This window comes from Sturnira hondurensis, unplaced genomic scaffold (assembly GCF_014824575.4).
Source record: "Sturnira hondurensis isolate 20B ecotype Veracruz unplaced genomic scaffold, ASM1482457v3 Scaffold0025376, whole genome shotgun sequence".
In the NCBI taxonomy this organism is placed as follows: Eukaryota; Metazoa; Chordata; class Mammalia; order Chiroptera; family Phyllostomidae; genus Sturnira; species Sturnira hondurensis.
The window spans coordinates 441,941-462,111 of NW_028098007.1; the positions used below are offsets into that span (position 1 = coordinate 441,941).

At 41.3% G+C, this 20,171-nt stretch overlaps 1 protein-coding gene, 1 non-coding gene and 1 pseudogene across 3 annotated transcripts in view; 1 reads left to right on the forward strand and 2 right to left on the reverse strand.

Annotated features, from left to right (window-relative positions):
* On the reverse strand, window positions 1-104 carry LOC118982475 (small nucleolar RNA U13). The gene has a single exon (XR_005065554.1). It is a non-coding gene; the product is annotated as a small nucleolar RNA U13 (small nucleolar RNA).
* Window positions 105-1,747: 1,643 nt separating this feature from the next.
* Window positions 1,748-20,171, reverse strand: part of NSUN4 (NOP2/Sun RNA methyltransferase 4) — a 28,518-nt gene continuing 10,094 nt past the window's right edge. Inside the window, exons 4-7 of one of the 2 annotated variants that reach the window (XM_037039480.1) lie at window positions 18,006-18,166; window positions 3,718-3,842; window positions 3,534-3,612; window positions 3,050-3,138 (exon numbers count right to left, since the gene is read on the reverse strand). In XM_037039480.1, coding sequence (XP_036895375.1) covers window positions 3,546-3,612; window positions 3,718-3,842; window positions 18,006-18,166 — 353 coding nt within the window. In that variant the 3' untranslated portion in view covers window positions 3,050-3,138; window positions 3,534-3,545. Of the gene's footprint in view, window positions 3,139-3,533; window positions 3,613-3,717; window positions 3,843-18,005; window positions 18,167-20,171 lie in introns of both variants that reach the window. The other variant, XM_037039481.1, reaches the window with a different exon arrangement.
* On the forward strand, window positions 4,021-5,677 carry LOC118982439 (Y-box-binding protein 1-like; annotated as a pseudogene).

Consider the following 20,171-nt stretch of genomic DNA (forward strand, 5'->3'; position numbering starts at 1 on the left):
TGTCAGATGGGTAATGTGCCGATGTCACAACAAGGTTTGCGGGAGGCACATGTCACACAAAAGCATGAACACCCAATCTTTACGCTTATGAACTACAAAAGGATCTGTTTTTTAAAAAAATTTTTTTACTCTCATCTCCTACAGTATAAAATTCTACAACAGGTGTAACTGCGCAGGAACCTTATTTTCTTTAATTTGCCCTTTTTATTTTTATTTTTTTCCTTGGACTCAAACTGGCCTCACCTATTACCCTGACTCACCCACCTCCCTTCTCCCTTAACCATTAAGCCCTTAGGACAATGAAACTAGAGAGAACACCTAGTTTCACCAAAACTAGGTTGTGTTTCAGCTACAGAACAACCCCTGCACTGGCCACATCCCTGAGAAACCAGATGAAGCAATGCCTTGCCATGGCTGATGTCAGGACCGGATGCAATGATCAACTACTCCCTTAGCGTTGACCAATCAGTAGACCATGACCCTGACCATGTGCCTAACTCCCTTAGTCACCATGATTAATGATTTTCTCCCTATATAACCCATCCCTTAGAAGCTATCAGGGAGCTAGGTCTTTGAGCATGAGCTACCTCTGACTACCCAGGCATGGTATCATCTCCTTCATATGGCCTTACTTGCTTGGCTACAAACTCCTGTTCATGTCTTATTGGGTTTTGATGTGCACAGGAAAATTGAACCCCTTGAGTCCAGTAACAAAGGTGAAAATATAGTGATACAAAGCAGATCAGTGATTACCTGGGTCCAGGGATGGTGGAAGGGGATTCAATGTAAAGAAGCACAAGGTAAGTTTTTAGATGAAATTATGTTCTATATTTTGATGGTGATGGTGGTTACACTGTTATACACAATTACCAAAAGTCATTAAGCAGCACATTTAAAATTAATCAATTATATTTTATGTAAATTGTTTAAGGGCATAATGTTACATTTAATCTTTTGCAACTAAATTTTTTTAAGTTTTATTGCTAAGATTCATCCATATTATGTGTCACTGTAGTTCATTTTGTTTTGACAGTTGTATAATATTCCATTGTGTGAACTCCAGTTTATTTGTCCACTCTTGCTCATGGGCACTTGGGTTTGCTTCTGAGACTAGGACTGCTATAAACATTCTTACACATATCTCCTGCTGTACATATATGAATTTCTCTTGGATTTCTCCCAAGTATTGAAATAACTGGGTTGTAGAGTAGGCAAATATTCAACTTACAGGAGATAAACTTTTTACAAAGTATTTCTCTGCTTTTCTTACCTGGGTCTGTCTGTCCCCAGTGAGACTGGGATCTTGGATTATCACTGCTTAGTACACAATTAGTACCAGCCTGCATACCCATGAGGACAAAGGCAGAAGCCCAAGCACTTGAGTAAATGGCAGGAAGAAAGCACATACTATATAAGAAGCTAATTGTGTTTCTACTCCCTGGAGCTCCATCTTACTAGCTTCACTAGGATTTTGAGTCTGGAAGGTGTTCTAGGGACCTGTTATAATGCAAATCCCAAGAAAGGAGAAGCTTAACCTCATCTAAAATCCTTCTCAGCTGATACCTCTAATACCCAAACAAAGATTAGCAAGAAGGGCATAAAGAACAAAAGGAGAGACAGAAGAGGAAGAGAAGGGATAAGGCAAGCAGGAAGAGCCAAGAATACCAGTATTCTTAAATTATGCACCCTTTTTTGCACAAGGACTGGTCTTTCAGAAAAAAAAAATTAATAAAAAAGCAATATCTGCAAGTGACCACAAGCAATTTTAATGTCCCTTCTATAGTTACAAAAACAGCATAATTAGCATGTAAACAGTAGATGATGTAATGTTGCTCCCAAACCCACACTATGTGAGATGAGGCCTTATGATGCTGGAGGAAGAGGTGTGAGTGATTTGGCAGGTGCCAAACAACTGCCACGGGAGCTCAGCCACAGAACAGGAAAAGGGAAACAAAACAAGAACAGAATATATCAAGACATTAGATTTCTTTGCTCAGAAAGCAAAGAAAGAAAGCTGCCATTCCCAAGGATGAGGCCTCATTATCCTCCATAATCCCAAATGCTACATCTCCTGCAGCTCCCTGACTACCTGCCATAGGAGCTAGAGGAATAAACAATAAAGAAACACACAAAAGCCCTGTGGCAGAGCAGCTTCCCCAGCTACAACAGGCAGCAGTACTGTTGACGGCAGAAGAAATAGCTGGAATTATTTGGCTCAGGAGAGCTTTCTCAATGTAAGTAAGCAAACTATTAAGCATTGGCGTAACATTTTTAGTTACTTGTTCCTTAAATTAGATCAAAAGCCATAAGGAGTAACTAGGGAGCCTTGTTTGGGCCCACTGGATACTCAAGACTGATCATGCAAAACTCACCTTAAGTGTAAGAGGGGCTCTGTAAACCACGTGAGGTCCTGGGCACTAGGCACCTGAGTGTTAGTGCTCAGTAGCAGCAGCTGGTATAAGCAGAACAGTACTTGGGCTAATATGAGGCCCCCAACCACAGCCTTAGCTATATGGAGCTTTGACGATTTTATTGGCTAAATGCTTCTTCCCAAGTTTACAGTTTAAAGTGTGGGCCTGCTAATTGTCTCCTTCTTCTAAGCCCCCAATGGGGCAGGAAACTTTAGTACAGGCTTAGAGATGGGGAGTGGGGTGTAATAAGTGAGTTAGAAACTTGCTGATGCTCCACACTTGGATAGCAGGACAGAAAAACTCCTACTTCCTAGCACTACCTACAGAAAGACTTGAACAGCATGGAGATAGAACCCAGAGATCTTCTTTGCCACTGGTCTCAGTTTCTGGTGATGCCATGGGAGCACGCCGCTTGTCTTCCTACACAAGGGTTTCAGGAACAAGGTGATACTATTTCAGTCTACACATTTTGCAAAAGTACATAGGCCCAAAATTGGCCATGAGGTTTGGGATTACCAGCTCCCCAACCTGGCAAGATGGGAAAAAAGAGAATGTGTCCATGAAAAGCTTCCGGAAGTGAGTCAAGTCTTCCACCCGAACTTCGATGCTATATTGATTGGCCAGCAGTTCGATGGAGCCTTGTACCACATATTCATTCTGTAAGTGTGAGAGTGAGCAGGTGGAATAAACAACGTAGCCTCCGGGTTTGGTGGCAAGGAGTCCAGCCCTGAAACCAGAAAGGGACAGAAACAGGGACTAGTGCATTTCCCAGAAGTAAGAGGGTAACAAAGGAACTGGAAACATAACATGAGGGTCTCTATTGTGGAATGGGTAGCTGTATCGACAACCTTTGAAGTCCCTTTCACAATGAAAAGTCATTCTCAAGGCAAAGAGCAACCCAAGCTTACTCCATGGGCTCTCCTTAGAAGCCTCCTCAAAATGATCCCGAGCTCTAGCAATAGTTTTGAACCAAACCCTGATGCTAGCCCTTACCCCAGCCCTATAGAACCTTGACCTCAGCAACTATTTTTCAAACTTGTGCTACTTACTGGGACTGGGACAGCATGGAGGTAAGTGAACATAAGTGAATTTGTGCAGCCCACCCTTCTATGCATGTCTTACCACATAGGGTTTTTACATTCCAGAGAAGGAGCATCCCATGATGTCTGTCTCATCCAGGCAGATCCTCAGCCAAAAGATCCTTCTATGGGTGATGGTTTTGGCAAGAGCTTCCAGTCCCCCAGGTAACCAGACCCCCAGAGCACTCTGGCATAAAGTTCTGAGTTTTTGTAAACCTATCACTCACGCAAGAAGCTGCACCTGCAGCATAGGTAACATCTGCCGCTCCTTCTTCCTCGACCGCTGAAAAATGTTGTTCTCCTCCTCATGAAGGGAGTGGCGGTCTGTGGTGCAGGGCACATCCACCAGCACCTGCCCAGAAGTGTCAAAGGGTAAAGTATCAGAGCTCCTTCCAGGCTCCTCTTCCTTAGGCCAGGGCTGTTTTAGGCCCCTGACCTGGGGGTTCTACAAAGAGGTCCCTCTGCCCATCCTTCCATTACAGAGTACCTGACAAAGCTTCTCACCTGAACTGGTAGCCAACTGTGAAATAATGAGTGGGAAAATAGTATGCTTAGGAATATTCATGGCTGGTCAAAAACTAAAACTAACACACAAAGAACTATAATTAAATAATTGATATCAACCTAGGAAGAAGTCTTCAGTGCTTCAAAGCTCTGTCCTTGGTTTGGTCCTTAGCTATTTGAATAAAAACATCTAATTTACAGATCATACAGTGCTCAGAGGGTAGGTGACAAACTGAAAAACAGGATCAGGATTTAAAATATCTTATGCTAAACAACAATTAAAATAAATTAATTTAAAAAAATCTTATGCTAAGAAAATGTTATATCCAATATGGAAAAGTTTTAAAGTAAGAAGTGTAAAATTGGAGCTTGATCGGTAGCGGGAGCAGAGAGTGGACCCCAGATTTCCCTGAGGAGCCCCACCAGTGCCACCGTAGTTACCATCACACCCTGGGACCCTGAGTTGCAAGCTGAGTGGTGAGGCCGAGTCCCAGCAGCTGCCTGCCGCCCCCACCCTCAGTGCTGCTGCCGGCACCATGGGCAGCAGCACAGGGAGCAGTGGCCCGGGCAGCCTCACATTGGTGGTACCTGCCAGTGAAACAAGAAGGTCACTGCAACAATGGTTTTGGGAACAGCAAAATGGTTCTGATATAAGAAACGGATATGGTTTCGTCAACAGGAATGACACCAAGGAAGATGTTTTTGGACACCAGACTGCCATAAAGAAGAATAACCCCAGGAAGTACCTTTGCATTGTAAGAGATGGACAGACTGTGGAGTTTGATGTTGAAGGAGAAAAGGGTGCAGAGACAGCAAACTTTACAGGCCCTGGTGGAATTCCAGGGCAAGGCAGTAAATACACAGCAGACCGTAACCATTATAGACACTATCCACATCATAGGGGTCCTCCACGCAATTACCAGCAGAATTACCAGAATAGTGAGAGTGGGAAAAAGAAAGTGGGATGGGAGAGTGCTCCTGAATGCCAGGCCCAACAGTGCTGGCCCTACCGCAGGACGACAGTTCCCACCTTACTACATGCGGAGACCCTATGGTGCAAGGAAAAGTGAAGGAGGTGCTGACAACCAGGGCACTGGAGAACAAGGTAGACCAGTGAGACAGAATATGTATCAGAGCTACAAACCACAACTTCGCAGGGGCCCTCCTCACCAAAGGCAGCCTAGAGAGGATGGCAATGAAGAAGATAAGGAAAATCAAGGAGATGAGACCCAAGGTCAGCAGCCACCTCAAAGTCAGTACCTCCGCAACTTCAATTACTGACGCAGACGCCCAGAAAACCTTAAACCACAAGGTGGCAAAGAGACAAAAGCAGCAGATCCACCAGCTGAGAATTCGTCCCCTCCCGAGGCTGAGCAGGGCGGGGCTGAGTAAATGCTGGCCTACCATCTCTACCACCATTGGTTTAGTCATCCAACAAGAAGAAATGAATATGAAATTCCAGCAATAAGAAATGAACAAAAGATTGGAGCTGAAGACCTTACGTGCTTGCTTTTTGCCCGTTGACCAGATGACTAGAACTATCTGCATTATCTATGCAGCATGGGGTTTTTATTATTTTTCTCTAAAGATATAATGACAAACGTGTTTGTTTGTTTTTTAAATAAGCCTGTTTTTTTCTCAATACACCTTTGAAGGTTTTTAAATTGTTTCATATGTGGTCAAGTTGAGATTTTTAAGAACTTCATTTTTAATTTGTAATAAAGTTTACAACTTGATTTTTTCAAAAAAGTGAACAAACTACAAGCACCTGTTAATAAAGGTCTTAAATTATATTTTTAAAAAAGAAATGTAAAATCATTCATTTACTAAGAGCCTAATTTGGGCTAGGCACCAGAAACAAAAACAAAGAAGTTTTTTTTTTTAATGCCTTACTTATTTATTTTTTTATTTAATTCTTGTTCAAGTACAGTTTTCTGTCTTATATTCCCAGCCCTGCCCACCCAACAAAGAAGTTTTTTAATTGTTCTCTATTTGTTTCAAAAAAGTAAAATCATTTATGATGTGTGAATTTTTAGTTACACAGAAACTCCAAGTAAATTAATGATTCAAATGTTCAATATCCTGATGTATTCCTAGGCTGCATGAATTGACACAGAACCTACAGAATAAAAGAAATAACGAGCCCTGGCTGGCGTAGCTCAGTGGATTGAGTGCAGGCCTTCAAACCAAACAACTGAGGTTCAATTCCCAGTTAGGGCACATGCCTGGGTTGCAGGCCAGTTCCCAGCAGGGGGCACGCGAGAGGCAACCATACGTTGATATTTCCCTCTCTCCTTCCCTTCCCCTCTAAAGATAAATAAAAAAAAATCTTTTTAAAAATTTTAAAAAATAATATTGAGCTCCGGCTAGTGTGGCCCAGTGGTTGAGTACTGGTCTGCAAATCAAAGAGTCACATAGGTTTGGTTCCCAGTCTAGGGCATGTGCCTGGGTTTCCAGCCAGGTCCCCAGTAGGGGGCAAGTGAGAGGCAACCACACATTGTCGTTTCTCTTCCTCTCTTTCTCCCTCCCTTCCCTTCTGTCTAAAAATAAATAAAATCTTAAAAACAAAAAAAAACTGTGACAATGACAATATTATTAAGTGCTTTCTATATGCCAGGAACTGTGTTAAATGCATTCTTAATTAACCTTCACTTATGAAGTAGGCACTACTACTACCATCATCATATAAAAGATGAAGAAGCTGAAGTTTAACTGAAAGATTAACTTGCCCAAATTTCTCCTGGTAACTTGCTGGTAAGTGATGGAGCCAGGACATCAATCCAGCAGTTTGACTCGAGAATCCTAGTACTCAACCATATACCATACAATCTACACATTTTAATTCAATAAGAACTTTCTAACATCAGAGGTGTGCAATCACAGAACCTTACTGAGTCCCTGTCAATGGAAGCATGCGAGCACAGTGTGTGAATAACGATGGCTACTATCTGCCTAATCTTCATGGCCAGGTCCAGTGCTAAGGACTTTCCCTGAATACTCTCACTGAATCCTCATAACAACAGTACATAGTGGTGTTCCCTAGCTTACAAAGGAAGAAGCTGAAGTTCAGCAATATCAAGAAGCATTCCCAAGATGAATTCGTGGCAGCCCTGTGACACATACAGTAAACAGGTTAGCCTGATGGCTGGAGTCACACACTCTTCCTGTGTTCTGCTGCCTCCCTATCAAAAAGCTGAATAGGGGATTTCTCCACAGGTAGGAAGCAGGTCTCTCACAATAATCCAAGATGCTATAAACCTTGGTCTTTCAATTTCTTGAGTGGGTGAGGCAGAACAATGAGAACAGATTAGGTAAATGAATCAGATGACAAAACAAAAACAACAGCTATATTATATTTTTTTATATCTTTAGAAGTAATATGTTTTGTACAAAAGTTTTTCTTTTTTAGAAGTATAATGGGGCAGGGGCGGGCAGGGTTGGGAATATAAGACAGAAACCTGTACTTGAACAAGAATTAAATAAAAAAATTATTTTTTAAAAAAGAAGTGTATGTTTTCTTTTTTTTATAACAAGTGTTAGTTTATTTTTTTATTTTTAAATATATTTTATTGATTATACCATTACAGTTGTTCTATTCCCCCCTTCATTCCTCTTCACCCTGCACACCCCTTCCCCCACCCTTCCCCCCACCTTTAGTTTATGACCACGTGTCTCAAGTTCTTTAGATTCTATATATCCACTAATATTCTTGCCCTCCCCCTATCTATTTTTTACCTACCATCTATGCTACTTATTTTCTGTACCTTCTCCCCCCTTCTCCTCTTCCCACTCCCCTGTTGCTAACCTTCATTTCTATGGTTTCACTCCTGATCTAGCTGTCCTCTTGGTTTGCCTTTGTTTTAGGTGTGGTTGTTAATAACTGTGAGTTTGCTGTCCTTTCACTGTTCATATTTTTTATCTTCTTTTTCTTATATAAGTCCCTTTAACATTTCATATAATATGAGCTTGGTGATGATGAACTCCTTGAATTTGATCTTATCTGAGAAGCACTTTGTCTGCCCTTCCATTCTAAATAAAAGCTTTGCTGGATAGAGCAATCTTGGATGTAGGTCTCTGGATTTCATGACTTGGAATACTTCCTTCCAGCTCCTTCTTGCCTGTAAGGTCTTTTATGAGAAATCCGCTGACAGTCTGATGGGAACTCCTTTGTAGGTAACTGTCCCCTTATCTCTTGCTGCTTCTAGGATTCTCTCCTTCATTTTAATCTTGGGTAATGTAATTATGATGTGCCTTGGTGTGTTCCTTCTTGGGTCCAACTTCTTTGGGACTCTGAGCTTCCTGGATTTCCTGGAAGTCTATTTCCTTTGCCAGACTGGGGAAGTTCTCCTTTATTTGTTCAGATAAGTTTTCCACTCATGGCTGTTTCTTTTCTCCTTCTAGTACCCCTATAATTCGGACATTGGAACGTTTAAAGATGTCCTGGAGGTTCCTAAGCCTCTCCTGATTTTTTTGAATTCTTGTTTCTTTATTCTTTTCTGGTTGGGTGTTTCATTCTTCCTTCTGGTCCACTCCATTGACTTGAGTCCCAGTTTCCTTTCCATTACTATTGGTTTCCTGTGCATTTCCCTTCATTTCAATTAGTTTAGCCTTCATTTGTTCCTCTAATTTGTGGCTAAAATCAACCAGTTCTGTGAGCATCCTGATCACCAGTGTCTTGAATTGTGCATCTGAGAGGTTTGCTATTTCCTCATTGCTTAGAGTTATCGGCTCTGGGGCTTTGAGTTCTTCTTGAGCCATGTTTTGGACTGTTCGTGCCTGTTACATATGAGAAGCAGAGCCCTAGGTGTTCACCAGGGCTGGGCCACTCAGTCGCTGGGTTGTGACGCTGTATGTGGGGGCAGGGCCAAAGGAAAGCAATGGCGGGCCCCCTCTGCTGCCTCCTGCCACCGCCACTGCCGCTGCCTAGGGCCCCTTGGTCTGTCCCACTGCACTCGAATGTGCGACCACAGTCAGCCCACTGCTGGGTTCCCCATTGGGGCCTGTGCAGTCCGTCTCACTGCTCACTCCTTTGCTGGTTTATCTGCGCGAGAATGTGTGACCGCAGCCAGCCCGCCGCCCTGAGCCCTCACTGGGTCAGCCCACCTCGGAGCTAGCTGCCTGGGTGCCTGGGGTCAGGGGATCTTTCTTGCCTGTCCCGGCTCCACTGCTGGCTCCGCCCCTCTTACTGTCCAGTTGAACGGTTCATTGTTGTTGGACTTCCGTATAGTTCAATTTTCTGTTCTTTGGCTGCGTCTTTATTCTCCAAACCTTTGTTGTATTCAAACTTGGTTGTGGAGAAGGCACAGTGTTTCCACCTACGCCTCCATCTTGGCGGAAGTTGTAGAAGTATAGGTTTTCAATAAATATTTGTAGAATGTGCTAATTAAAATACAAATAATTTTAAAATATGAAATTACTTTCAATATTATTCATAATAATAGAGTACAAATTAGATGCTATCAGTTTGAAAAAAAACAAAAAGTCTGATAACACCAATGGTGGCAGAACTGAAACTGATTTAACCTCCACAGAGCGTGATTTAATCTTAAATGCAGGAAGATGGCAGTGGAGTAGGACGGAGAGGATTCCACTTCTCCCCACACATAAAAGAAAAACCTGGCCAATCTGCAGAGGAACACAGCAAATAGCCAACAGTGCCCCAGCATACAGGAAAATAGGAGTCCAGAAACTGTAGTGGACACTGAAAGACCAGATGGTGAGGAGACAGCTGCAGGTCAATAAGGTCCGAGGGACCAGCGTGGAGGCGGCAGGTGGAGGCTGCCGTGGAGTCTTTGGGAGCCAAGGGCCAGTAGCAGGGTCCTTGGGAGAGAGCCAGGTCATCAGCTCCCTGCCTACCCAGCCAGACACAGTTTGAAAAAGACGGAGAGAGACCTCTTTGCTTGAAGTATCAGAGAGGAGAATGGGCAAAAGGAGGCAAACACGGGGCCTTGATCACCCGTGGAGTCTGTGGTCGCTGGCTTGGGAGAGTTGAAAGTCCCAGTGTCAGGCTCTGACTCCAAATGTCGCTGGTCTGGCTTCAGAATTGAGCTAAACTGTGCGGCAGGATTTAGTGGGAGAAATTTCTTGAAAAGTAAACTGCTTGGGGGATCCTCCTGCAACAGCAGCTCAGCCTACTATCCACCCAGCCTGGCAACGATCCCGAGGTTGGGTGGAAGGCCTTGCTTTCCCCACTAGCACTGGGAAAAGTTCATGCCCAAGCCTGCAGGACCAGGGAAGCCTGGCTGGGTGTGTGCACCCGCACCCCAGCCCATGGAGGTGACTCCAGGGTAACGAATACCCTGAAGAGGACCTGGATTCCCTGGGTGGGGTGCTGGGGAGAGGCACCAGTCCAGATCTTGGGAGAGTGCTTGTGAGACCAGCTGAGTATACCCAGAGGGAGAAAGGCCACATCCACCACTCCTCAGCCTACTGCAGCCAGTGAGACTAGAAAAACTGGTTTGGCTAGCTGGAAACCAACAAGAGGTGCTTTTTGTTTTTTGGGCTTTTTTAATTTAAGTAATCTTTTATTTTGTTAACTTTATTATTGTTCTACCTTTCAATGCCTTTTTCCTCTCTTTCTTTCTTCTAGTTTTATTCCTTCTTCCTTTCTTTCCAAACTTATCGTTTTTTCCTCCTTTCTGCTGCCCCCGCCCCCCATGCCACAAGTGAGACAAAACTTGGAACTGCGAAGGGACAAGAGTTGGACCCAAAGAGGGGGCATCCCAACAGTAGAGAAAGAGAGACAAATTTCACTTTGCTATAGCAGAGAAACTACAAGTTACTGCATATTTGTATTATTATTTTTTTCATTATTCTTACATCTTTTATTTTAATAGTATCTTTGTATTCCTCCTCTTTCTGTATAGTCTTCTTTGACTTGGCTGGTTATATTGTATCATTTGACAGGTTTCCCCTGTCCCCTCATTCATAATGTATTGCTAATTTACTGTCCCTCACTTCACCTGTGCTCCATTAGCACACTATTAAAGGTCTGATACTCCCTATTCTTGGTATCTCATAGAGTCTGTCATATGATTATGCTCTAATATTATTGTAAATAATAGCTGTTACACACTATTGTAAACACTACACAACACCACCCACCGCCAGATCTTAGCCCACTTCATTGTTTCCTGAACTATATTACTGTAGTGGTTAAGTCTATTCTCTCATACACTATACCTATTTATTATCCTTTATTCTCACCTTATCTCAGAATCAGACCTCCCACAACCTCACTGCTTTCTAGATCCAACTCACAAACCTTCCCTCCCTAACAAGAGTCTTATCTTCTTTCCATCCTTTTTAAAAAGTGACTAGTTGGGTTGAAGATTACAGTTATCACTATACATAGCCAAAGGATCTCCTATCTCTTCTCTACTGGCTGCTACTGTAAATATCATAGAATACTCTCCTGCTGTCATAAACCATTTTGCCTTCCTCTCCAGCTGATCAAAAAAAAAAAGAGTAGTGGGAAGCAATGAACACCAGGATGCCCACTGGAAGAGGAAACTCAACAACAAAGGAACCACCAACAGATAACAACAGAAGAAGGTGAATGAGAGAGTGGAAACCACACACACCTCAATCCAAGACCTATGTGGAAATACAACTAAATAGTGGAGAAACTACCCAGTACAAACAAGTGAACAAGAGCAAAAGAGAATCCTCAAAATCTTGTACACACAGAAGAACTAGCTTCAACACAACCTGCTCTCACCAGCACAACAAATTAAAACAGGTGGGGGACAGGGGGACCGTCAGTTCATCAGCTGGTGGGAAGGACCCACAAAACAAAGACCCCAGCACAAACAAAACCCAAAGACAAACTCAGAGCCAACGTAAAGGACAGCCCGAGACCAGTGAGCTGGGGAGATCAAGGAGACTACACCACTGAATCTCATAGGTATTACACCACAGAAGTTCACACCATAAACACAGGAAGTCAAAACAAATCAATTTAAGAAGCTGAAGCTAACAAGAAGAGTCTCACAGCCCTGGCTGGTGTAGCTCAGTGGATTGAGCACAGGCCTGCGAACCAGAAGATCGCAGTTCGATTCCCAGTCAGGGCACATGCCTGGGTTGCAGGCCAGTTCCCTGCAGGCCAACTCCCAGCAGGGGATGCACAAAAGGCAACCATACATTGATGTTTCTCTCCCTCTCTCCTTCCCCTCTAAAGATAAATAAATAAAAATAAAATCTTAAAAACAAAAAAAAGAAGAGCCTCACAAACAATGGGAAGACAAAGAAACAATCCCCAAATGAAAGGAAAGGAGGAAGCCTCAGAAAGAATGCTAGATGAAACAGAGGCAAGTCAGATATCAGATACTGAATTCAAAGCACTGGTTATTGAGAAGTTCAAAGAGCTCACAATGAGCTACCAGAAACTACAGGGGAATTACAATGAACTCACTGCAAACTATATCAGCATGAAAAAGGAAATCGAAACTATCAGCAAGGGCCAAGAGGAAATAAAGAATACAATTTCTGAACTGAAGAACTCAGTGGAAGGAATCAAAAGCAGGATTGATGAAGCATAAGATCGGATCAGTGAGTTGGAGGACAAAGTAGAAAAAAACTCCCAGAAAGAGCAAGAAAAGAAAAAGAGGCTCAGAAAGAATGAAGAGGGATTAAGAGAAATGCAAGACAATATGATACATAATATCACAATAATAGAGATACCAGAAGGAGAAGAAGAAGAGCAGAAGGAGAAGAAGAAGAGCAAGGGATAGAAAATCTATTTGAAAAAGTAATGATGTAAAATTTCCTTAACCTGATGAGAGAAAAAGTCACACAAATCCAGGAAACACAGAGTCCCAATCAAGAGGAACCCAAAGAGGCCCACTTTAAGACACATCATCATTAAAATGGCAAAATTCCAAGACAAAGAGAGAATCTTAAAGGAAGCAAGGGAGAAAAAGAAAGCAACATACAAGGGAGCCCCAATAAGGTTAGTTGCTGATTTCTCAATGGAAATGCTCCAAGCAAGAAGAGAATGGCAAGAAATATTCCAAGTAATGAGAAACAGAGGCCTACAACCAAGGCTACTTTACCCAGCAAGGCTCTCAATCAAGATAGAAGGCCAAATAAAGAGCTTCCAAGACAAAAGAATTCTAAAAGAATACACCTCCACCAAACCAGCTCTGCAAGAAATACTAAAAGGGCTGCTTTAAGAAAAGGAAAGAAAAGAGACAAAGAGAAACACAGGTATAAAAATGGCAATAAATAAGTACCTATCAATAATAACCTTAAACATAAATGAATTAAATGGTCCAATCAAAAGACATTGAATAGCTGAATGGATAAGAAAGCATGACCCACACATATGCTGCCTACAAGAGACCCACCTCAGGACAAAAGACCTACACAGATGAAAAGTAAAGGGCTGGAAACAAATTTTCCAAGCAAATGGACAAGAGAAAAAAGCCAGGGTAGCAATACTCATATCAGACAAAATAGACTTCCAAAAATGGGCCATAAAAAGAGACCCAGAAGGTCACTTCATAATACTCAAGGGAAGAATCCACCAAGAAGACATAAACATCGTAAATATATATATGCACCCAACATAGGAGCACCCAAATATATAAAGAAAATCTTAGAGGCCTTCAAGAAAGATATTGACAGCAACACAATTATAGTAGGGGATTTTAACACCCCACTGTCAAAAATAGGCAGATCTTCCAAATAAAATATCAACAAAGATATTGTGGCATTGAACAACACCCTAGATGAAATGGACTTAACTGATATATAAAGAGCCCTTCATCCCATAAATGCTAAATACACATTCTTTTCAAATGCACATGGACCATTTTCAAAGAGACCACATGATACGACACAAAACAAGCCTCAACAAATTTAAGAAAACTGAAAGCATCCCAAGTATTTTCTTCGATCACAAGGGACTGAAACTGGAAACCAACCCCAAGGGAAAAGACCCAAAACACTCAAATTCATGGAGACTGAATAGCACGCTATTAAACAACGAATGGGTCAAGAATGAAATTAGGGAAGAAATCAAAAAGTTTCTCAAAACAAATAAAAATGAACTCACAACAACCCAAAACTTATGGGACACAGTGAAGGCAGTCCTGAATTCATAGCATTACAGGCCTGCCTAAAAAAGATAGAAACATTTCAAACAAACAGCCTAACCCTATGCCTACAAGAACTCAAGGAAAAACAACAAAGATACCCCAGAGCAAGTTGAAGGAAGGAAATAACCAAGATCAGAGCAGAATTAAATGACATAGAGAGCACAATCCTATGGATCAATGAATCCAGGAGTTGGTTTTTTTAAAAGATAAACAAAATAGACAAGCCTTTAAGCAGGCTCATCAAGAAAAGAAGAGAGAGGGCCCAAATAAACACAATAAGAGTTGAAAGAGGAGAGATTACAACTGACACCACAGAAATACAAAGGATTGTAAGAAATTACTATGAAAAACTGTATGCCAAAATTTGAAAACTTAGGTAAAATGGACAAATTTCTAGAAAAATATAATCTTCCAAAACTCAATGAAGAAGCAGCAGAAAGCCTGAACAGACCAATAACAGCAAATGAAATTGAAGCAGTAATCAAAAATCTCCCGACAGACAAAGCCCTGGACCAGATGGTTTCACAGGAGAATTCTACAAAGCATTTAAGGAAGAGCTAACCCCTATTCTTCACAGACTATTCCAAAAAATCCAAAAGGAGGGAAAACTCCCCAACTCTTTTTATGAAGCCAGCATCACCCTAATTCCAAAGCCAGATAGAGACACAACAAAGAAAGAAAACTTCAGTCCAATATCGTTGATGAACATAGATGCTAAAATCCTCAACAAAATATTGGCAAACCACATCCAACAATACATTAAAAGATTATACATCATGACCAAGTGGGATTCATCCCAGGGATGCAAGGATGGCACAATACTCGCAAATCAGTAAATGTAATATATCACATAAACAAAAGCAAAGACAAAATCACATGATCATATCAATAGATGTGGAAAAAGCTTTTGATAAGGTACAACACCCATTTATGATAAAAACACTCAGCAAAGTGGGAATAGAGGGAGCAATCCTCAACATAATAAAGGCCATATATGAAAGACCTACAGCAAACAACATACTCAATGGGCAAAAACTAAAATCTTTTCCACTAAGGTCAGGAACAAGACAAGGTTCACCACTTTCGCCATTTCTACTCAATATAGTATTGGAAGTTTTAGCCTCAGCTATCAGACAAGAAAAGAAAATAAAAGACACCCAAATCGGAAAGGAGGAAATAAAACCGTCACTGTTTGCAGATGACATGACAGTGTACATGGAAAATCCTATAGATTCTACCCAAAAACTGCTCGACCTAATAAATGAATTTGGAAAAACAGCGGGATACAAAGTCAATATCCAGAAAGCAAAGGCATTTTTGTATACCAACAATGAAACAGCAGAAGCAGAAATCAAGAAAAAAATCCCATTCAATATAGCAAAAAGAAAAATAAAATACCTAGGAAAAAACCTAACCAAAGAGGTAAAAGACCTGTATGCAGAAAACTACATGACACTGAAGGAATCAAGGAAGACACAAACAAATGAAAACATATACCATGATCATGGATTGGAAGAATTAACATGGTTCATGATCATGGATTGATCATGGATTGGAAGAATTAACATCATCAAAATGTCCATACTACCCAAAGCAATTTACAGATTCAATGCAATACCTATTAAAGTACCAATGACATATTTCACAGACATAGAACAAACACTTCAAAAATTTATATGGAACCATAAATGATCCCCTGAATAGCAGTTGCAATTTTGAGAAAGAAGAGCAAAGTAGGAGGGTGATCCCTGATAGCAAACTGTATTACAAGGCCACTGTAATCAAAACAGCCTGGTACTGGCATAAAAACAAGCACATAGACAAATGGAACAGAACAGAGAGCCCAGAAATAAACCCAAGTCTCTATGGTCAATTAATACTGGACAAAGTGGGCAGCAACATAAAATGAACTAAAAATAGCCTCTTCAACAAATGATGTTGGGAGAACTGGACAGCTACACGGAAAAAAATGAAACTTGAGCACCAACTTACACCATACACCAAAATAAATTCAAGGTGGATAAAAGACTTAAATATAAGCCGTGACACCATTAAAGTCCTAGAGGAGAACACTGGCAGGAAAATCTCAGATATTTCACACAGCAACATTTTTACTGATATGTCCCCTAGAGCAAGGGACATAAAGGAAAGAATAAACAAATGGGATCTCATCAAAATTGAAAGCTTTTGCATGGCTAAAGAAAACAGTATTAAAATAAAAAGAGAACGAACTATATGGGAAAACGTATTTGCCAATGATACCTCAGACAAGGGGTTAATCTCCAAAATTTTCAAAGAACTTCAACAACTCCATTCTAAGAAGACAAGCAATACAATTAAAAAGTGGGTAAAGGACTTGAACAGACATTTCTCCAAGGAGGACACACAGAAGATCCAGAGACACATGAAAAAATGCTGAATACCGCTAGATATCAGAGAAATGCAAATTAAAACTACAATGAGATACCACTTTACACCTGTCAGAATGGCCATCATAAACAAAGCAACAAACAAGTATTGGAGAGGTTGTGGTGGAAAGGGGACCCTAATCCATTGTTGGTGGGATTGCAGATTGGTACAACCACTATGGAAAACAGTATGGAATTTTCTCAGAAAACTAAGAATGGAATCCCACTTTTTGACCCAGAAATTCCAATGCTGGGATTATATCCTGGGAACCCTGAAACACCAGTCCAAAGGAACCTATGCACCCCAATGTTTGTAGCAGCACAATTTACAATAGCCAAGAGTGGGAAGCAACTTAGGTGCCCATCAGTAAATGAATGGATCCAAAAACTATGGTACATATACACAATGGAATTCTATGCAGCAGAAAGAAAGAAGGAGTTCCTACCCTTTGCAACATCATGGATGGAACTGGAAAGCATTATGCTGAGTGAAATAAGCCAGGCAGTGAAAGACAAATACCAGATGATCTCACCTTTAACAGAAACCTAAACAACCAAACAAACAAGCAAGCAAAATAAAACCAAAGACACTGAAATAGAGAACAGGCGGACAGTGACCAGAGGGCAGAGGGGAGGGAATTTCAGGGGAAAAGGGGAAGAAGGGTTTACAGGAACAAGTATAAAGGACACATGGACAACAACTAAGGAGTGTGGAAATGGGAGGGAGGTGGGGAGCACTGGGGGGGGTGGGTGGGCTGGGATGGCAGTAAAAGACAGAAAACTGTACTTGAACAACAATTAAATAAATTTTTTTAAAATCTTAAATGCATATAACTGTTATCTAGCAGTTATACTTCAAAAACATAAAACTAAAAAGGACGGAATCTCAGGGTACATTATTAAGTGGAAAAAAAACAAATTCAGAGTAGTGAGTATAATATACTACCATCCCTATTTTTTTAATACACACACATTTATATTTGTATATGCATGAAGAATATATTTTCAAGAATAAAGAAGAAAATATAAACGATGGTCATCTGTAGAAAAAGGAAGTAGATGGCTGTGAAACAGGAATAAAAAGGAAATGTACTTTTTATCAGATAACCTTTTGTGCATTCTGAATTTTGCACCGATTTGAATATTAATTTGAACACTAATACTCAAAAATAAATAAAATGAGTTTATTTATATTTATTTTAATGAGGGTTTCTAAGTAACCAATTGAGTTGAGAAATAAAATAAGCCGAACAAACTTTTTTTATACTCAGACTCAAACTCTTTTTGCTTCTGTCTCTAATGAAGATAGTAGCAGCCAGTCATCCAAACCAAACTGACATTTCTGCAAATGACTGTTTTCTCCAAACCTCCATGGAGAGCTGGCCAGGGCCAGAAAGAGTGCCACATGTTCAAACGTGTAGCTTAATCCTACTGCCTCAGTGCCTGGAGTCAGGAGAGGAACAGATTAGCCTGGCTGGATGTCCCAGGCCAGGATTCACTCACCCGATCATAGGTGTCCCCCTCCAGTTCTCCCCACTTCCTGCCATCCAATGAGGTGACTCGAACTCGATTCTTATCTCTGATATCTTTAGGTACATAGCTGTGAAGGACCTTCTGAAGTCTGCCTGTTCGGGAAGTGGAGAGATCATTGGCAGCAAGATTGCCTGTGGGAATATAAATTTTAGGATTGTTTCCTTACTTCCGTAAAAAATGCCATCAGGCCCTGGCTGGTGTGGCTCAGTGGATTGAGTGCCGATCTGCAAACTACAAGGTTGCTGGTTTGACTACCAGTCAGGGCACATGTCTGAATTGCAGGCCAGGTCCCCAGTTGGGGGCATGAGAAACGCAACTGGTCAATGTCTCTCCCTTCCCTCTCTTGCTGCTTCCCCTCCCCTCTCTCTAAAAATAAATAAATAAATAAATTTAAAATAAAAAATAAATTTGCCCTGGCTGGTGTAGCTCAGTGGATTGAGCACAGGCCTGTGAACCAGAGGATCGCAGTTCGATTCCCATTCAGGGCACATGCCTGGGTTGCAGGCTGGTTCCCTGCAGGCCAACTCCCAGCAGGGGACGCTCGAAAGGCAACCATACATTGATGTTTCTCTCCCTCTCTCCTTCCCCTCTAAAAATAAATAAATAAATAAAAATCTTTTAAAAAAAATGGTTACTCTAATATAAATTTTTTTAAAAAAATTAAAAAAAATTAAATTTAAAATGCCAGTGGAATCTTGATAAGGATTGCACTGAATCTATAGATGGCTTTGGGTAGTACAGACATTTTAGGCCTATGGGAATAAAGAAATTTCAGAGGCCATGGCCTAGTGAAACACCCCACAAGCAAAGGTAGCAAAAAAGAAAAGAAGGCGCTCAAGTCCCTGATGATTGTGGACCCTCCATACCAGCCCTCGACTGCTCATATCCCAGTTCCTTTCATGAAAGAAAGAAACTTTTTATCTTTAAGCCAGTTTGTTGAGCTTTTTATCATATATGATGAAAATTTAATCCTTATTGATTCACCATCTATCTTTTTCATTTTCCCTTTTGTAAAAGACACAAGTTCAAGAAATATCTCACTTTGCTCTTAGTTCTACAATCAAAAAAATAGCCCCGGCTGGTGTAGCTCAGTGGATTGAGCGTGGGCCTGCGAACCAGAAGATCTTGGTTCGATTCCCCGTCAGGGCACATGCCTGGGTTGCAGGCCAGTTCCCAGCAGGGGATGCACCAAAAACAACCATACATTGATATTTCTCTCCTTCTCTCCTTCCCTTCCCTTCTAAAGACAAATAAAAATAAAAAATGAAAGAAAAAAAATGCAACTTAAAAAAAAATTTACTGCCCTAGCTAGTGTAGCTCAGTGGATTGAGTGCAGGCCTGCGAACCAAACAATCACGGTTGGTTTGATTCCCAGTTAGGGCACATGCCTGGGTTGCAGGCCAGTTCCTAGCAGGGGACGCATGAGAGGTGACCATACATTGATATTTCTCTCCCTCTCTCCTTCCCTTCCCCTCTAAAGATAAATAAATAAAGTCTTTTAAAAAATATATTATTGCAAGCTTCATGATAAATGCAATTGATACCTGGCCTCAGAGTCAAGAAGCAAAATGGAGGTGGGAAGTGTGGCCAAAAACTACACAGTACATACCTTATTTAATGGGAATGATCACTACTATAAACCAGTTTAGTGTTCCAAAAGAAATATGATCCCAGGTTTTGAGGACACTTGAGGAAGTAAAAATTGGACTCTATGTTCAAGAGGAATCTGCAGTTGGATATGAACTGAAAACAGAGAATTTGGGTCCAGTCCTGGCTCTACCTTCAACTTACATAAAAGATTTAAGTTATTTAATCTCTCCAAGGCTCAACTTCCCCCTCCAGAAAATAAGAGGGCAGGACTACACTACTAACATGGTAAGCCTTGGGCCTGTCGCCAAGGAATTCACAATCTTGAAGAGGAAGAAGATGCATACCCAGCAGAGCTCTGATGCAAGGCTAATAACGTGCTAATAATTGGAAGAGCGATGCCCATGGCTGGGCACATAGGAGACAGAAGCACCACTTCTCAACTGGTCAGTAGAGATCATGAAGGAAGGCTTCCAGGAGGTGGCACTCTTGAGCTAAGGCTTGAAAGTTAGAAGGCTAAAGACAAGCCAGCTGCAATTGGTTAGGAGT